This window comes from Chiloscyllium plagiosum, chromosome 39 (genome assembly GCF_004010195.1).
Source record: "Chiloscyllium plagiosum isolate BGI_BamShark_2017 chromosome 39, ASM401019v2, whole genome shotgun sequence".
NCBI lineage: Eukaryota > Metazoa > Chordata > Chondrichthyes > Orectolobiformes > Hemiscylliidae > Chiloscyllium > Chiloscyllium plagiosum.
In genome coordinates this window covers 3858301-3878462 of record NC_057748.1, presented here as the reverse complement: position 1 = coordinate 3878462, position 20162 = coordinate 3858301, and the positions used below count along the sequence as shown (strand labels likewise).

The 20162-nt window shown below is 45.5% G+C and overlaps 1 protein-coding gene across 1 annotated transcript; it reads left to right on the top strand.

The window, feature by feature from the left end:
* Positions 1 to 1966: 1966 nt before the first annotated feature.
* Positions 1967 to 12162, top strand: LOC122541965 (achaete-scute homolog 2-like). The gene is made up of 2 exons (XM_043679256.1): positions 1967 to 2485; positions 11149 to 12162. The coding sequence occupies exon 1, from the start codon at positions 2010 to 2012 to the stop codon at positions 2478 to 2480; it is 471 nt and encodes a 156-aa protein (XP_043535191.1). The 5' UTR covers positions 1967 to 2009; the 3' UTR covers positions 2481 to 2485; positions 11149 to 12162.
* Positions 12163 to 20162: the final 8000 nt, after the last annotated feature.

Here is a 20162-nt window from a genome sequence, read left to right as displayed (position 1 = left end):
CCTGCTCCTTGGGTGCTACCTGACCCGCTGTGCTTTTCCAGCACCACACCTTTCGACTCTGACCCTCCAGCATCTGCAGTCCTCACTTTCTCTCAGGTCCACTCAACATCTGATAACAGCGGGGAAGAAGCTGTTCTTGAATCTGTTGGTACTTGTGAGCGTCACTAAGCAAAATCTGATAATCCCACCACCCTATGGTGATGTGGGACTGGAGAGCTAAAGCTTGGTCAATGAGTGCTTTAAGAGAGGACGGAGGGATTTAGGGAGGAAATTCCAAAACTTAGGACCCAGGAAGCTAAAAGCAACAGCCTTTAAGAATGAAAACCGGGGATGTGTGGTAGTGGTGTCTGGAAGTGGGCGCTGATCAATGCTCACGGGCCACTTCGAGCGGTTGTGTGACTACACAGCTTAGAGGGACATTGATCAAGCTCTGGAACCGTTAAAGAAGATGACTCACTCCATCTTTCCTGATTAGGGATGGGCATTAAAAAATGCCACAACCAAAGACCTCCAGATCCCATGAATGGATAGATGAATGGATGTAGGCAATAGATTAGACATGATTCAAAAGCCTTGAATAAGCAAGCACGTACTACGTAGCCTGTCAGAATTCAACAATTTTCCATCACTCAATCATTCAAATGAACCACTTTGAATTTTAAGGTCAGTAAATTCACATCCTGCTTACTTGATTTCAACCTGGAATGGGACAATTTAAAGATAAAAAATGTGAATCATTTCTTTTCAGGTTAATGCAATCTCAGGAGGAGCTCTCTGCTAAATTAGCGTATCCTTTTCAGCTCCCTCAATAGCAATCTTCTGTTTGGTTTGGCTAATTAATTATACACAGTTCTGAGAACTAGGTTTAAAGTCATTTAAATTAAGGCAGATGTCTTGTTGTGTCTGATTAATTCCCTCCCTAAGGGCATTGTGGGTCTACCTACAGCACATGGACTGCAGCGGTTCAAGAAGGCAGCTCACCCCCACCTTCTCAAGGGGCAACTAGGGACGGGCAATAAATGCTGGGCCCAGCCAGAGACACCCACATCCCACAAATGAATAGTTAAAAAAAGTGAATATTGGTGAATTTCTGCAGTGCATCTCATAGATAGTACACGCTGCTGCTAGTGAGTGTGGGTGATGGAGGGAGTGGATGCTTGTGGATGTGGTGCTAATCAGGCAGCTGCTTTGTACTGGATGGTGTCAAGCTTTTTGGAGCTGCACTCATCCAGGCAAGTGGGCAGTATTCCATCACATTCCTGACTTGTGCCCTGTAAATGGTGGACAGGCTTTGAGAAGTCAGGAGGGGAGTTACTCGCCACAGGATTCCCAGCCTCTGACCTGTTTTTGTAACCACTGTATATATTTGGCTGGTTTATTGCGATTCTGATCAATGGTAATCCTCTCCCTGTGATGTTAAAGGAGGGGAATTTAGTGATGGTGATGTCTGGAGGTAAGTGATTAGATTTTCCCTTGTTAGAGATCGCGGGGAATTTTCCACCTGTATCTACAACCGTAATGAGCTGTTATAGATAAAGATACAGGCATCCCCTGCTTTTCGAAAGTTCGCCTTACGCCAGTTTGCTTTCATGTTAGACTGACGTTAGTACCTGTTTTCACTAACTGAAAGAAATCTGAAGAGGATTTTCACTTTTATGAGATAAGGTGAAATTTTTCTCCATGTAAATTAACACTTCTTCGCTCTACGCCATTTCGGCTTATGAAACGTTTCATAGGAACGCTCTCGGATAGCGGGGGAACATCTGAATAGAGAGCATTGGCACCGTGAGAGTTAAAACCAAGTACGTGACTGCAGGCAGGATATTTCTGGTGAAGGGTTCAGACAGAGTGAGAGAGTGAAAGCTGAATGGGATAGGCAGGCTAGGACTGGCTCAATGGGAGGGCGTGGATCCAGGTTGAAAAACAGCTCCCTGCCTCTCACTGCCTCTCACTCCAGGAAGGGTTCTGCTTTGTTCAGGCAGCACCCGCCGGAGCGGCTGCTCCCCGGAATGCCAATCAGCACAGAGCTGGAGCCAGGGGCGCGTGCCTTGGCAGGACGGAAGGGGAGGGCGAGCCCGGCCGTTCTCTCGCGGGGACCTCGGCGTGCTGCTGACGCTGGTGACCGACGCAACGCACGGGAGAGGGACCGGGTGCGGCTGGTCAACCTGGGCTTCGCCAACCTGCAGCGGCACGTGCCCCAGAGCCGGGCAGGCAAGAGGATGAGCAAGGTGGACACCCTGAGGTCAGCCAGCAACTACATCCGGGCGCTGGAGCTGCTGCTGAGGGAACCGGGCACCCAAGACTCCCCGCGGTCTACCATCTCAGTGACGGTCAGCGGGTCCCCCTCCGACTCATCCCCCTCTGACTCGCCTCCCTCTGACTCCCCCCTCTCTTCTTACTCCTCGGGGGATACCTCCCAGGACTCCAGCTGCTCTGGGCGGGACCTCGTGGCCTACAAGGAATGGCTGAGGATTGAGTGACCAGGGTAAGTCTTGACCTCCCGAGGTGAGGCCATTTGCGATCATGTTGAATGGCGGAGCAGGCTGGAGGGGCTGAATGGCCTCCTCCTGCCCCTTGTAGTTGGGAGGATGGTGTTCATGGTGTTCTGGGTTGGGGAATGGTGGGTGGGGGATATTGGTTTCCCCTGGCGGCCCAGAGAAGCTGCCGAGTATGAGGAAATGGTGGTCCACTTACAATCCCAGGAGGCTCCGGGCAGGGATTGCCTCTACATAGCGCCTTTCATTATCTTGCCCAAGTCCTTCTGGAAACGCTTTCTGAGATGCAGTGTGCTGCCCCAATTTGAGCTTGGCCAACGCCCACAAGTACCAACGTGGGAATGAGCGCCTGGTGTGTTTGACAGAATGTTGACTGGGACACCGCAGAGAGTCGCCCTGCTCTGAAATAGCGCTGTGTGATCTTTAACATCCACCTGAGAAGACAGCCAGGGCCTGAGGAAAGGTGCTCCTGGAAGTGCCAGCCGGGAATCTGAGATCCAGCCTCTGGACTACTGAGTGAGAGCTGAGAATGTTACCCACTATTCAAGCAAGAGTCTGTAGTGGCCATCACAGGGAGGCTGTACGAGACTGCTCTGAGATCCTTTGTAGCAGGAAGTTAGAACGGGTGACATTAGGTATGACTGGTTGCCTCCAACTGTTGCTAAACATGAAATAGGATAGTGATACAAAGTTAAAAATCACACAACAGCAGGTTATAGTCCAACAGGTTTATTTGGAAGCACTACCTTTTGGAGCACTGCTTCATCAGGTTGTTGCGGAGAATAAGGTTGTAAGATACAGAATTTACAGCGAACGTTTACAGTGTGATGTAACCGAAATGATATATTGAAAAGGACCTGGATTGTTTGTTCAACCTCTCATCTTTTAGAATGATCTGGAGATGCCAGTGTTGGACTGGGGTATACAAAGTTAAAAATCACACAACACCAGGTTATAGTCCAACAGGTTTAATTGGAAGCGCTAGCTTTCGGAGGTCTGAGGAATGAAGTCAAACATGCTAAAGGTCTTCTTCACCTCTCGGTCTACCTGCGACACAAATTTCAAAGCATTATGTACTTAAACCGCTAAGTGTCTCTGTTCCATAACACTAAGTAGGGCCCTACAATTAATTGCACAAGTCTGTCATTAACTATTTCTGAAATAGATGTCATTTTTCAATCATCTTTTCTGCTAAATTCCTTTCAGTCCACACCAGCCAACTATGCTATCATTGCTTTTTCATTACCCTTCTAGACGTGGTTATCACTATCTTGATTTGGAGACGCCAGTGTTAGACTGGGCTGTACAAAGTTAAAAATCACACAACAGCAGGTTATAGTCCAACAGGTTTATATGGAAGCACTAACTTTCAAAGCGCTGCTCCTTCATCAGGTGGATGTGGAGTACACGATTGTAAGACACAGAATTTATAGCAAAAGTTTACAGTGTGATGTAACTGAAACGATATATTGAAAAGGACCTGGATTGTTTGTTAAGTCTCTCATCTTTTAGAATGACCATGTTGGTTTCAGTTCTTTCATATGTAAATCGCAAAACATTTAAAAAAAATGTTACATTCTCAAGTAAACTTTAACAATATCTGGGCCAACTTGACACCCATTGTTAAAGTTCGCTTGAGAATGTAACTTTTAAAAAATGTTTTGCGATTTACATATGAAAGAACTGAAACCAACATGGTCATTCTAAAAGATGAGAGACTTAACAAACAATCCAGGTCTTTTTCAATATATCATTTCAGTTACATCACACTGTAAACTTTTGCTATAAATTCTGTGTCTTACAGTCTTATTCTCTACATCCACCTGATGAAGGAGCAGCGCTTTGAAAGTTAGTGCTTCCATATAAACCTGTTGGACTATAACCTGCTGTTGTGTGATTTTTAACTTTGTACACCCCAGTCCAACACTGGCGTCTCCAAACCAAGATAGTGATAATAAGCAGCAGCTCCCATAGGTCAGTTTTCTGTCCTTCCTCCCTGATTGAGGTTTGGGAATAAATTATTGCTCCCAATGATAGGAGGCTGCATATCACACACAAAGAATCATAGAAGCCCTACAGTAGGGAAAGAAGACATTTGCTGGAAATGTGTTGCTGGAGAAGCGCAGCAGGTCAGGCAGCATCCAGGGAACAGGAGAATCGACGTTTCGGGCATAAGCCCTTCTTCCAGCAACACATTTCCAGCTCTGATCTCCAGCATCTGCAGACCTCACTTTCTCCTCAAAGAAGACATTTGACCCATCGAGACTGCATCGACCCTCTAGAAGAGCATTTCACCCAGACCAAGCCTCCCCCCTCCCCCCCAATCACTGTAACCCCACATTTCCCATGGCTAACCCACCTAGCCACACAATGGGACATTTAGAGTCAAAGTCAAAGAGATGTACAGCACAGAAACAGACCCTTCGGTCCAATCCGTCCATGCCAACCAGCTATCCCAACTCAATTTAGTCCCACCTGCCAGCACCTGGCCCACATCCAAACCCTTCCTATTCATGTACCCATCCAGATGCCTTCTAAATGTTGTAATTGTACCAATTTAGCATGGCCAGTCCATCTAACCTGCACATCTTTGGACATAGACATGGGTGAATGTGCAAACCCCACACAGACGGTCACCCAAGGCTGGAATTGAGTCCGGGTCCCTAGCGCTGTGAGGCAGCAGTGCTAACCACTGAGCCACCGTGCCTCCCCAGAGAGGAAAGACTAAGGGAAGAGCTGATAGTTTTCAGAATCATGAGGGCCTGGACAGAGTAAATGAGGGGAAACAATTCCCACTTGTAAAAGGATTGAGAACAAGAGGATGCAGATTTAATTTAATTTGCAAAAGAAGCAAATGCCATAAGGGGCCATCCATTTTTCTTAAGAAATGGAAGTCTGACTGCTATATAAATTAGATTAGATTCCCTACAGTATAGAAACAGGCCCTTCGGCCCAACCAACCCTCTGAAGAGTAATTCACCCAGACCCATTTCCCTCTGTCTAATGCACCTAACACTATGGGCAATTTAGCATGGCCAATTCACCTGACCCGCATATCTTTGGACTGTGGGAGGAAACCATGACACCCAGAGGAAACCCACGCAGACATGGGAAGAATGTGCAAACTCCACACAGACAGTCAGCCGAGGTTGAAATCAAGCCTGGGACCCTGGTGCTGTGAGGCAGCAGTGCTAACCACTGAGCCACTGTGTGAGAGTTTCACAGCCTGGGGAAAGAAAAAGCCATTTGTAGCTGTGCAAGACAATCTCAAAGCAGTGAGGGGGATATTTGAGACAGAGTAGCTCCAAGTGATGGGAAAAACTGCTTAGCAACTGTCATCGGTTGGAATGAGCTGCAATTTGTGACAAATGTGTAGGTGCAGGGCAGCCATCGACTTGTGAGACAGAGAAAAACTCGCTCTGCTCCTTTGGAGGAAAGGAGAGAAAACCAAGAATGTTTAAAAGCTAACTCAATTTAAAAGGACGTATTTTGATTTTTAAAAAAGCAGCCCTAGCACCACTGGGTCAATTGTTAAAATGAAGAATGGCCACACTTCAGATAACGGTGCGCTCAAAACTGCAAGGAGCTGTGAGGGACAACTCAACCCATTCTTGTGGTCTAGACTTTTGATCTTCTGAATTTTATTCGCCATCTACAGATTTTTCCATTCATAATATCTCTGTCGAGCCACCTGTCTGAAATGTAAATGAGTCGGTGTGCATTTGAGGGTTTTCAAGGGGTATAGTTTTAGTTGCACAGTTGTAGATTCATAATCCTTTCTTTGCAAAAGTTAAAGAGTGTTACCACTGAGCTATTTTCTGTTCACCACAAATCCTGCTGCTGCCAGACAGGCAAATGGGTCAGAGAGTCACAGAGGACTACAGTACAGAAAGAAAAAGGCCCTTCAGCCCATCAAAGCCGACTAAAGAGACCTTGGAATGCAGGTTCATAGTTCCTTGAATGTGGAGACACTGGTAGACAGGATGGTGAAGAAGGCTTTCAGTCTGTTTGCCTTTATTGGTCAGTGCTTTGAGTGCAGGAGTTGGAACATCATGTTGTGGCTGCACAGGGCACTGGTTAGGCCACTTTTGGAATTTTGCATGCTATAGGACTCCCTGCTATAGGAAAGATGTTGTGAAACTTGAAAAGATTTACAAGGATTTTGTATGTAGGTTTGCTCGCTGAGCTGGAAAGTTCACCTACATCCAAAACCTCAACCTGAGTTACAAATCTTCTCAAAAATTTACAAGGATGTTGCCAGGGTTGGAGAGTTTGAGCTACAGGGAGAGGCTGAATTGGCTGGGACTGTTTTCCCTGGAGCATTGGAGGCTGAGGGGTGACCTTACAGAGGTTTATAAAATCATGAGGGGCACAGAAAGGGTAAATAGACAAGGTCTTTTCCCTAGGTTGGGGGAATCCAGAACTAGAGGGCATAGTTTTAAGGAGAGGGGAAAGATTTAAGAGGTACAAGGGACAACTTTTTCACGCAGAGGGTGGTGTGTGTATGGAATGAGTTGCCAGAGGAAGTGGTGGAGTTGGTACAATTACAGCATTTAAAAGGCTGGGTATATGAATAGGAAGGGTTTAGAGGGATATGGGCCAAGTGCTGGCAGGTGGGACCAGATTAATTTAGGATATCTGGTCGGCATGGATGAGTTGGACCGAAGGGTCTGTTTCTGTGCTGTACATCTCTATGACTCTATCAAGTCTGCGCTGGTCTGAAAAACACATTCTGATTGCAAAATTGTCACTTTGATGATCTAATTATAATTTTATACATTTTGTGATGCTTTGTGGAATATTGGGGCACAGTTTATTGACGTGGTACATGATTCCTACTTAGGGCATGGCAACGCAATGTGAGAAAATACCGTTTCTCTCAGAGGGTAGTTCAGGTCTGGAGTAAACTTCTTGGAAAGATATAGAGGCAATTTCAATAGAGGCATTGAAGGAGGTTTTGGATGATGATGCGAAGAGAAATCAGGTACAGAGTTGCAGGGATTAAGGCATGGGAATGAAATTAAGCAAAACAGAAGTTGCTGGAAAAGCTCAGCATGTCTGGCAGCAGCTGTGGAGAGAAATCAGAGTTAACGTTTCGGGACGAGTGAGCCTTTCCCAGTTCTGAGAATTGTTCACTCGGATAGTATTCTGCAGACATGATGGGCTGAAAGGTCTCCTCCTGCACCACAACAATTCTGTGATTCTGGGAATTCGTGTACTCCATTGGCCAATGCATGAAGTCAGTAGTGTATTCAGAGGCTCAGACAGAAGGTGCTGGAGAAACTTTTCAGGTCTGGTAGAGAGTGATGAACAGAGTGAAAGTTTTGAGTTCAGTGACCCTTCATCAGAACACACATGCACAACGCATTCACAGTGTGGGGTTTCCAAAGTCATAAGGAACTAACTTTAGGCTTGTGGTGGAGTATTAAAATACAGAATGTCACTAATCTGGACCAGTCTCAAATCCATTTATTTTAGAATCCAGGATCTCACTTGTGGCTTTGAATTGGTGCCAAGCTATTAGAACGCATTCCATTCTGTGATTTTGAGAAACCTCTTACAAACTTCGGGAAGCCACGTGCACATATTCTCAACTTCCACACTCACACAGACCTTCTCGTGACTGGGTGGGCGCAGTTGTCATAGCAACAGCCGAGCAGGAAGTTAGAGCTGGAAGTTGCCGAGAGCAAGATTTAGCAACGACTGTGCCTTCAGTCAGAGGCACAGTCTTTCCCAAGAGATATCAAATCAAGGTCCTGCCTTGAGATATTTGAGAATGATCAAAGGGGAGTACTCCCTGGTTTTTTGGTCCAATGCTTATCCCTTGATCAGTACAATAAAACCTGATGATTTGTCCGCTGTCACCTTGCTGTTTGTGGGATCTTGCTGTAGTTTATATACCACCAAAGATTACTCAATAATAGTATCTATTGTAACAGTATTTCGACGGAATTTGGAAACACCAAATTAAACCACCATGATTCCTTCCCCCTTCATTTCCTATCTGAATCACCTTCAAACCTGCTTTCTGCTGCACTTCCTATATTACAACGGTGACCACCTCCTACAGGTTCCCTTCCACGTCTTTACTGTCCTGATTTGGGAATATATCGCTATTCCTTCACTATTGCCAGGTCAAACTTCTGGAACTCGATAAATGTGAGATATTGCATTTTCAAGTCAAAGAGGTTTACAACGTGGAAATAGGCCCTTCAGCCCAACTTGTCCATGCTGGCCCATTTTCACAATTAATCTAGTCCCATTTACCTGCGTTTGGTCCATATCCCTCCATACCTATCCCATCCATGTACCCTGTTCAAATATTTCTTAAATGATGAAATGCCGGAGGCGGCACGGTGGCTCAGTGGTTAGCACTGCTGCCTCACAGCGCCTGGGACCCCGGTTCAATTCCAGCCTCGGGTGACTGTCTGTGTGGAGTTTGCACATTCTCCCTGTGTCTGCGTGGGTTTCCTCCCACAATCCAATGATGTGCAGGTCAGGTGATTGGCCATGCTAAATTATCCAGAGTGTTAGGTGCATTAGTCAGAGGGAGTTGGGTCTGGGTGGGTAACTCTTCGGAGGGTCGGTGTGGACTTGTTGGGCCAAAGGGCCTGTTTTCACACTGTAGGGAATCTAATCTAATCATGAAATTGTAGTACCTCTGGCAATCCATTCCAGACACTCACCACTCTCTGTGTAAAACAATTGTCTCTTTGGCCCCTTTTGTATCTCTCCCCTCTCACCTTAAACCTATGGCCTATTTTGGTAATACAAGCAAGGGCAGGACTTGTACAATAAATGGTAGGGCCCTGGGCAGTATTGAAAATGTGTTGCTGGAAAAGCGCAGCAGGTCAGGCAGCATCCAAGGAACAGGAGAATCGACGTTTCGGGCATGAGCCCTTCTTCAGGAATGGCTTCTGGATGCTACCTGCTGCGCTTTTCCAGCAACACATTTTCAGCTCTGATCTCCAGCATCTGCAGCCTTCACTTTCTCCCTGGGCAGTATTCCAGATCTGAGAGACCTAGGGGTTCAGGTACATAATGCTTTGAAGTTTGGATCTCACGTAGGCAGGGGGGTTAAGAAAGTGTTTAGCACACTTGCCTTCATTGCTCAGACCTTTGAGTATAGGAGTTGGGGATGTCATGTTGAGGTTTTACAGGACGTAGGTGAGGACTCTTCTGGAGTACAGTTCTGGCCTCCCTGTTATAGGAAGGATATTATTAAACTGGAGAGCGAAAAGATATTGCCAGAAATGGAGGGTTTGAGATATAATAATAGACTGGAAAGGCTAGGATTTTTTTCAATGGAGGGTAGATTGAGAGGTGGTCTTATTGACGGTTATAAAATTAGGAAGTGTATAGATAAGGTCAATGATAAGAGTATTTTCCCTAGGGTGGAGGATTTCAAAACTAGGGGGCATATTTTTAAGGTGAGAGGAGAAAGATTTAAAAAGGACATGAGGGACAACTTTTTTACACAGAGAGTGGTTCATGTGTGGAATGAATTGCATGTGGAAGTGGTGGATATGTGTACAGTTACAATATTTAAAAGATTATAGTCCAACAGGTTTATTTGGAAGCACTAGCTTTCGGAGCACTGCTCCTTCATCAGGTGGTTGGGGTGTATAAGATTGTAAGACACAGAATTTATAGCAAAAGTTTACAGTATGATGTAATGAAATTATATATTGAAAAAGACCTGGATTGTTTGTTAAGTCTCTAATCTTTTAGAATGGGCATGTTGGTTTCAGTTCTTTCACATGTAAATGGCAAAACATTTTTAAAACTTAAGTTGTCAAGTGAGCTTTAACAATGGGTGTCATGTCGGCCCAGATAATGCATTTCTGGGCCGACGTGACACCAATTGTTAAAGTTCACTTTGATGACATAACTTTTAAAAAACATTTGCAATTTACATATGAAAGAACTGAAACCAACATGGTCATTCTAAAAGATTAGAGACTTAACAAACAATCCAGGTCTTTTTCAATATATAATTTCATTACATCATACTGTAAACTTTTGCTATAAATTCTGTGTCTTATAATCTTATACACCCCAACCACCTGATGAAAAGCATTTTGAGAAAAAAGGAGGTTTAGAGAGGGGCCACTGACCATGGGGCCAGTGTCGAGGAGTGAACAGAGGGGGACACGGGACTTGGTGTGAGTTAAGCCAAAGGCAGTTGAGTTTAGGATGAGCTCAGGCTTAGAGAGGGGAGTCAGCGATGGCACTCAAAGGAAAGGCCTGATGATATCCCAAAGCCAATGTCAATAGCCAGCTCCCCGAGCACAGTCTATCATTGGGTGCCATCTGAGACCAGGTGCATAAGCCCTTCACCTCTGCATGTCCCTAGATTACTCTGCCCATTCCTTACACTAAACTCGAAGCTACCTTCCTCAGGTAGATACCCCATCTCCAATCTCTACTCACCCTGCAGCGACGAGTGGGAGTGAAGTGGGGGGGGGGGGTGTATCCGCCATTTTGAGATACAAAGGCAGAAGGTCAAAGGAACCTTTGCATTTGACTCCCCAGGAGTCAGGCCCTTTGAGATCAGAGAGCGGGGAAAAGATTTCAAAGTGGAGAAAAGGTGTTGGGGAGAGGAAAGAGAAATTAACCCCCAAACTAATTCACACTTCTCCTTTATTTGCAGGAACGTTGAGTTACCTGGTTGAAGGACTGCTGGAAGGGGAGTGACTGGTCTGTTTTTTTTCATCCCTGTATCTCTGTTTGCTGACAAAGTTCTCCTCTGCATGGGGACTATGCTCACAAAGGACAGGATTTTGATATCTCCAGCTGTCTCTGTCTGCGGACTATGAGCATCTCCATTATTCTGTCTCCATATCTGTCGGCTTCAACTGGACGTTATTTATGTTGGATGTACCATAAATGTACAGGTTTTGTCGCGGTAATTTGGGTGACCGGTCTTCATCCTCATTTAGCGGGAAGTGGGTACTGAGGGATGCCAAGGGCTGGCAAGGGTCAAAGGGCAAGGACGTGTTCCCAGGGCACGCCTGCCACCTCTGCCAAGGGTACCAGTAGGGGGGGACACTGAGGAACATTCCTGTTTAAAAGTCTCGATGGGAGCACTGTGCTTGTATCATGCTGCATGCAATCTCTTGTAAACCGCTGAGGAGGGGGCATTCCCTAAGATATGGACTAAGGCTACACATGTCTGTGAGACCGTCAACTCAGGAAACTGCTCAGTCCGAGACTGTTGTCCCGTCATCTTCCAGCAGCTGACTGTTACATAACGGCCCAGGGACAGGTGTGGAAGAGACACCAGACCATGAGGAAAGTCTTTGCTGTTAGTTGGCACATTGCTGTATTATAGTGCAATAGTCCACCTTTGTGACAGATAAATGCAGCGATCCATTTTTGCACAGCAACACTCCACAAGGGTGATGGCCAGGATGATTTAGGGGGGAAGGAGGGAGGCACTCAGCTCACTGTTCAGGATCATCTCTGAGATCTTCCATTGTCCCTTCGTACGACCTCACTGCCTGTTGGCCAGATGGTACCTTCCACTGGCTCAAAGAGTAACAAAGTCCAAATGTTCCTGAAACTCACACAGGAAATGCAGGTCAACATTCGCTCGATAATCCTGAGGGAGCACTGCACTGTCGGAGGGTCAGTGCTGAGGGAGTGCCGCACTGTCAGAGGGTCAGTGCTGAGGGAGTGCCGCACTGTCAGAGGGTCAGTGCTGAGGGAGCGGGCATTGTCAGAGGGTGCGTGCTGAGGGAGCGGGTACTGTTGGAGGGTCAGTGCTGAGGAAGTACTGCACTGTCGGAGGATCAGTGCTAAGGGAGTGCCACACTGTTGGAGGATCAGTGCTGAGGGAGTGCCGCACTGTCAGAGGGTCAATGCTGAGGGAGTGCCGCACTGTCGGAGGGTCAGGAATGAGGAAGTGCCACACTGTCAAAGGGTCAGTGCTGAGGCAGTGCTACACTGTCAGAAGGTCAGGAATGAGGAAGTGCCACACTGTCAGAGGGTCAGTGCTGAGGGAGTGCCACACTGTCAGAGGGTCAGTGCTGAGGGAGTGCCACACTGTCAGGGGGTCAGTGCTGAGGGAGTGCTGCACTGTCAGAGGGTCAGTGCTGAGGGAGCGGGCACTGTCAGACGGTCCGTGCTGAGGGGGCGGGTACTGTCGGAGTGTTAGTGCTGAGGGAGTCTCACTGTGTAAGAGTTGTTCTCTGCCTGGCTCCTCTTGATTGTGAAAGATTGAAGAAGAGTTCCATTTTATTTCTTGTCCAATATTTATCACTCAGCTGAAACAATAAAAGTGGGTGATCTCGTCACCATCATTCTGGCTTTTATGGGAGTTTGCCTTGTACATATTTTCCACTGCTTTGCCTCCAACAGGGACCACCTCTGGCAAATTCACCTCCAATTTGGATCCAGGTCCTGGAACCCATTGCCTGACAGCTCAGTGGGTGTCCCGATACCACCTGGACTGCAGCGGTTCAGGCAGGGGTCAACATCACCACCCTCAGCAGGGGCAATTAGGGATGGGTGAAACATCTCGCCAAACGTAGGAGAAGAAACTTCGAAAAGGTCCTTTGTTTCTGTGAAGAGACCTTGAGATATCCTGAGACACAATTAATAAAAGGCAAGATCTTTCTTTATAAATCACAGATGGTTCCTCACTGAGACTGCACTCAACTGAGAAGGAACTGTTGCATTTTGAGTATCTTATTTTAAACCTTTCGCTTAGACAGGGCCACAGAATGACCAGGGCAGTTTGCAAAGTGAGTGTGGACCTGGGCCTAGCAGGTTTTAGATTACTCTGTCCTGAGGAAGTACATGTACAGATTGGAACGGGGTCAGCCAGGTGGAGTTTATAGAATATGAGTTCCCTGATTGGAGCTGTTAATCTGGGTTGAAGAGGGTGGTGCTGGGAAAATACAGCTGGTCAGGCACCATCCATGGAGCAGTAAGCCCTTCATCAGGAATGTCATCAGGATTGGATCAGATTAACCAGCTGTTAATCTGGTCCAATCAGGGAGCTCTGGCTGACAGATACACACTGGAGTGTCAGGAGTTTTGTTCACTCTGACTCTGTGCTAGCAGGATCAGTATCACATACTATCCATGTGTGAATAAAGGGTAGCTTGGTGGTAGGATATTTCTATCGGGTAAAAGGTTATACCAAGGCCTGGGGTTGGGAGTTAGGGAGAACCCCCTCCACCACTTGCCCCAAAGGGTCCTCCCATGATGCAGATTTGGGGACAGGGTCACATGACATCTGAGGATTTGCCCCAAGAGAGCTTTGGGTGTTCGTTGTTCAGTGGAGCTGTGATATAAGGAGGAGTGTAGCTGAGGAGGACCAGACCAGAATCAGTTGTCAATCCTGGGACAGGATGGGTTACCTTATGAGGAACCATTGGACTGACGGGGCCTGTAGCCTTCAGAGTTTAGGAGAATGAGAGATGATCTTGTTATAAGATCTACATTTCTGAGAGAGCTTGACAAGATGAATGCTGAGAGAGAAGCAGAGAGTGCTGGCGGAACTCAGCAAGTCTGGCAGCTAAATTGCCCATAGTGTTCAGGGATGTGTAGGTTAGGTGTATTAGTCTGGGGTAGATGTAGGGGAATGGGTCTGGGTGGGTTGCTCTTCGGAGGGTCGGTGTGGACTTGTTGGGCCGAAGGGCCTGTTTCCACACTGTAAGGGTTCTATATCTATATCAATAATTCTGCATACCTATATCAATTCCTCAACAAACTCTTGATTCCATGACAAGATCAATAATCGGGTCTCTGCATTAATAGTCTAGTGGTGTTACCTCTAGGCATTGGTCTCCCCTTAACGTCATAAATGGTTCTTTGTATTCTTGACTTAACTGACGTGGGCGTACAGTACAAGAGCAGGAAGGTTGAGAGAAAAAGATGTGGAGGTGCCGGTGTTGGACTGGGCTGGACAAAGTCAGAAATCACTCTACAACAGGTTAGAGTCCAACAAGTTTATTTGAAATCAAAAGCTTTCGGAGCGCTGTTCCTACAGCAGGTAAAGTCACTTTACCTGACAAAAGAGCAGCCCTCTGAAAGCTTGTGATTTCAGCGAAACCTGTTGCTCTATAACCCGGTGTCGTGTGACTTCTAACTTTGAGAGAAACAGAAAGTTAATGTTTCAAAACAAGCACCTACCTATTCTAATCCCATTTTCCAACACTTGTTCTAGATTTGATTGTGCTCTGTTCCCTGTTCAGCATTTAGCTGTAAAATTAAACTGTAAAAATTATACCAAACAAATAAGACCTCACATCTCATGTGTTAGTGTTTGTGTGTTAGTGTTCTGTCTGTGTCAGTTTGTGTGTTATTATGTGACTGTGTGTGTTTCTAGTGTGTGTGCTATTATGCATGTGTCTCTGTCTGTGTCAGTTTGTGTGTTAGTGTGCCTATGTGTGACTGTGTGAATCCTAGTGTGTACATTTGTGTGAGTATATACGCATGTGAGTATGTTTGTGTGTATACATTTGTGTGTGTTAGTGTGTACACGTGTGGTGAGTGTGTACAGTGTGTATCCATTTGTGAGTGTGTACGTGTGTGTGTGTTAGTGTGTGAACATTTGTGTGTGTGCTAGTGTAGATGTGTGTGTGTTAGTGTGTACATGTTTGTGTGTGTGTTAGTGTGTACGTGTGTGTGTTATTGTGTATATGTTTGGGTGAGTGTGTTCATTTGTACATGCGTGTAAGTCAGTATTTTAGTGAATGTGTGTTAGTGGTGGCTTCTGTGTGTACCTATATGTGAGTGTGAGTCATGTTGCTTTACTGTGATTTTGATGAATTCGGAACTCATCTGTGTGAATACTCCCAGTTTAACAACTTTCGCACATCATCTGTAGTTTCCTGAAGCAAATCTAGTATTAATGGAACTTAAGGTGAGATGTGAAACTCGATGCCTATCCCTCTCAGGTGGATATAAAAGACCTCACACTTACTGTTGGAAGGAGAACAGGGGAGTTCTGACCAATATTAATCTCCTGTTCGATATCACTAGAAACAGTAACAGGTTAGTCCTGTCTATGGGAGTTTCTGTGCTAATGGTGAAGCCTTTGTATTATTACAGCAGTATCTATACCTCAAACATGACTGTGGAAGCTTTGGGGCTTTTTAAAAAAAATCATTCACAGAATGAGGGCGTTGCTGGCTAGGCCAGCATTTATTGCCCATCCCTAATTGCCTAGAGGGTAGTTAAGAATCAACCCCATTGCTGTGGGTGTGGGGTCACATGTACAACAGGCCAGGTAAGGATTGCAAACTTACTTCCCTAAGGGCATTAGTGAACCAGATAGGTTATTCCTGACAACTGATATCAGATTCATTGGTTTGGGGCAGCACGGTGGCTCAGTGGTTAGCACTGTTGCCTCACAGCACCAGGGACCTAGGTTCGATTCCCACCTCGGGCGACTGTCTAGAACAAGGACAAAGAACAAAGAAAATTGACAGCTCAGGAACAGGCTCTTCGGCCTTCCAAGACTGAGCCGATCCAAATCTACTGTCTAAACCTGTCGCCCAATTCCTAAGCATCTGTATCCCTCTGCTCCCCACCTACTCATGCATCTGACCAGACACATCTTAAATGAATCTACCATGCCTGCCTCTAGCATGTTCTGCTGGTAACATGTTCCGGATGCCCACCACCTTCTGTGTGAAGTACTGCACATCTGTCTGTGTGCAGTTTGCATATTCTACCTATGTCTGTGTGAGTTTCCTCTGGTTTTCTCCCACAATCCAAAGATGTGCAGTTTAGGCAAATTGGCCATGCTAAATTGCCCATAGTGTTCAGGGATGTGTAGGTTAGGTGTATTAGTCTGGGGTAGATGTAGGGGAATGGGTCTGGGTCGGTTGCTCTTCGGAGGGTTGGTGTGGACTTGTTGGGCCGAAGGGCCTGTTTCCACACCGTAAGGGTTCTATATCTATATCAATAATTCTGCATACCTGTATCAATTCCTCAACAAACTCTTGATTCCATGACAAGATCAATACTAGGGTCTCTGCATTAATAGTCTAGTGGTGTTACCACTAGGCATTGGTCTCCCCTTAACGTCATAAATGGTTCTTTGTATTCTTGACTTGACTGACGTGGGCGTACAGTACAAGAGCAGGAAGGTTATGGTGAATTTGTATAAGATGTTGGTTAGGCCTCAGTTAGAGTATTGTGTACACTTTAGGAAGTTTGTAAATGCGTTGGAGAGAGTGCAGAAGAGGTTTACAAGAGTGTGATGTGAAATATCATTCTTGGGGATAGGCTGGAGAATGTGGGATTGTTTTACTCTGAGGGGAGGAGGTTGTGGGGTTGAAAATCGTGATGCGATCTGTACAGTGTAAATAGGGAGGAACTGGTCCCACTTGTAAAGGAATAGAGAACCAAAGGACACAGTTGTCAAAATATTGCTAAGCAAGCAAGTTCTTTTTCACCCAATGAGTGGCCTGGGTTTGGAATGCATTGCCTGGAAGTGAAGTGGAGGCAGGTTCAACTGAGGCCTTTGGATGACTAGTTAAATAGGAATAATGCAAATATGTGGCAATTGGTACTCGGTTGGAATACTCAGATATGATGGGCCAAATGGCCTCCTTCTGTACTCTAACAAACCTGTGCCATATTCCTTTTCTTATAGTTTACACTTTGAGACATTCAAACTGATATGAGGAGGGATCATATTTACTCAGGGCTTTGTGTTTCTGGTTTATTTGCAAATGGGAGTGGGAACAATACAACGTGCCAAACAAACAGGACATGGTGAATCATTCTTCTAGACCTCTGCTGTCTGACATCCTGAATGAAATCATTATCATTCCAGGAAATGGCTCAGATATGACAGAGCAGAGAATTAGTTTTCCATTGCTTTCTGAAACACAGTTTAGTGGCACAGGAAGAAATGGCGATTCCACCTGGAAGTTGCAAAGGGGTACTGATCAGTTAAATCACAGAAATCAGTTAAATCATTCTCAGGATGAGGGCATTGCTGACTAGGCCAGCATCCTTATTTGTCAAGAGGGCAGTTTAAACATAATACTATGGGGGTCTGGGGTCACACATAGGCCAGACCAGGTATGGATGGCAGTTTCCTTTCTCAAAGGGGAAAGAGGTGGGTTTTCCCCCTAACAATAATTTCATGGTCATTATTTAGACTCAATTTGAAGGTGTCGGTGTTGGACTGGGATGTACAAAGTTAAATATCACGCAGCACCAGGTTATAGTCCAACAGGTTTATTTGGAAGCACTACCTTTTGGAGCGCTGCTCCTTCATCAGGTGGTTGTGGAGTGTAAGATTGTGAGACGCAGAATTTATTTTTGCTATAAATTCTGAGTCTTACGATCTTATACTCCACAGCCACCTGATGAAGAAGCAGCACTCCGAAAGCTAGTGCTTCCAAATAAACCTGTTGGACTATAACCTGGTGTTGTGTGATTTTTAACATTATTAGACTCTTAATTCTAGATTGCTATTGGATTCATATTCCACCATCTGCTGTGGCAGGATTCAAACCTAGGTCCCCTAAACACTACCTGGGTCTCTGGATTAACAGTCCAGTGATAATGCCACTAGGCCATCATCACCCCCCTTGGAGTATTTGGTGGGTCATTCACTTCAAACTAAGAAAGATAATACAATCTACATTTTGAATTGTACAGTGCTAGGAAGAGGCAGAAATGTCTAAACGCTGGCAGATAAGTACAAAAAAGCTTTTAAAAAGCTAATAGAATGTTAATATCTAACTCTGTTTCCATGTTTTTATGTTGACAATTGTGCTTGACAAATCTACATTAATTCTTTGAGTCTGTAACTAATATATATGATCCGGGGGTGGGGGGAGGGAGAGAGTGCAGTAGATGTGGTTTATTTGAACTTTCAAAAGGTTTTAACACAGTCTCATGTAAGAGATTAATGTGTAAAGTTAAAGTGCATGGGTTGGAGGTAATGTATTGAGATGGATAGGACTCCAGATATTCACAATGTATATCATTGATTTAGATGAGGGAACTAAATACAATATCTCCAAATATGCAGATGACACAAAGCTGGGTAGGAGGGTGAGCTGTGAGGATGATGCAGAGATGTCACAGTCTGATTTGGACAAGCTGACTGAGTGGGCTAATGTATGGCAGATGCAGAATAATGTGGATTAGTATAAAGTTATCCACTTCGATAGCAAAAACAGGAAGGCAGATTATGATCTAACTGGTCATACATTGAGAGGGTGGGATGGGGTGGGGGGGGGATGTTCAGTGAGACCTAGGTGTCCTTGTGCAGCATTTGCTGTAAATAAACATTGCAAGTATAGTAAACAGCAAAGACATCAAACTGCTTGGTGGTCTTCATTGTGAGAGGATTTGAATACAGGAACAGGGTTGTTTTGCTGCAATTATACAGGACCTTGGTGAGGCCATACCTGGAACACCGTGTGCAGTTTTGGTGTCCTTATCTGAGGAAGGATGTTCTTACTTTAAAAGGAAAATAGCAAAGGTTTCCCACATTGATTCATGGAATGGAAGGGCTAACGTTTGAGATGAGATTGACTCAGCTAGGTTTGTATTCACTGGAGTTAAGAGAAATGAGGGGGATCTCATAGAAACCTATAAAATTCTAACAGGAGTAGATTCAGGTTAGATGTTCCCAGTGGTGGGAGAGCTCAGAACAAGGGGTCATATGTTAAGGATAAGGGGTGAACCTTTTAGGACTGAGATGAGGAGAAATGTCCTCACTCAGAAAGTGGGGAACCTGAGGAATTCTCTGCCTCAGGAAGTGGCTGAGGCCAGAATGTTATGTGTTTTCAAGAAAAAGGTAGATATAACCCTTGTGACGAAAAGGATCAAGGGATTTGGGGGCAGAGATTATGATATTAGCTCAGTCAGCCATGATCATATTGAATGATGGACCAAGCTTAAGAGGTTAAATGGCCTCCTCCTGCTCCAGTCTTCAATGGTATGTTTCTAGGATGCAGTGCAGAGCTGAGGGGGTGCTGCATTGTCAGAGGCACTGATTTTCAGATGAGATGCTGAACTGTGTCTCTGTCTGGCCTCTCACATGGCTGTGAGAATGCCTCCAGTCCATGAGTGCATGAGAAGTAAAAGAGCGAATGACCTGCAGTCAGTGTTGTGGTGAGGCAGACTGGGGAGAGTAGACTGCAGCCAAAATGTTCATGAAGGAATTGGACATGGTTCTTTGGATCAAAGGGATCCAAACAAGAATGGGCTGGATGGTCAGCCATGATCACACTGAATAGCGGAGTGGGCTCAGCTGGCTCACTCCTATTTGTCTTGGTTTGATGCTTCTTCCTAGTGTTCTGGCCAACATTAACATGTCTACCACCAACCCCCACCCCTCCTCCATACCCCTCACTCCAAAACCAATCTCCCCAACATTGTGAATTAGACCCTGGGCTGACTCTTCAGAAAATGTATCATGCATCATGCATCAAACCCATCGAGTTTGCACGATTTTGAGTTGAAAGGTCAGACCACACACACAAAACCCCTCCAGGCTTCCATCTTCGGGATGTGATGTCCCCCAGCCCTGCTCAGTTCCGTACAGTGTGTGCAGCCTTCCAGCAAAGTGCTGGTGTTGCAAACAAACTCCAAACCGGAGAAAGATTGTAACGGTCATGGATAAAATCCTGGGGGTGTTGGAAATCTGAAGCACAAACACAAAACACTGGAGAAACT

Bases quoted from the DNA above. Each gene is read 5' to 3' on its own strand.
- LOC122541965 (XM_043679256.1), top strand. From the start codon at position 2,010: ATGCCAATCAGCACAGAGCTGGAGCCAGGGGCGCGTGCCTTGGCAGGA.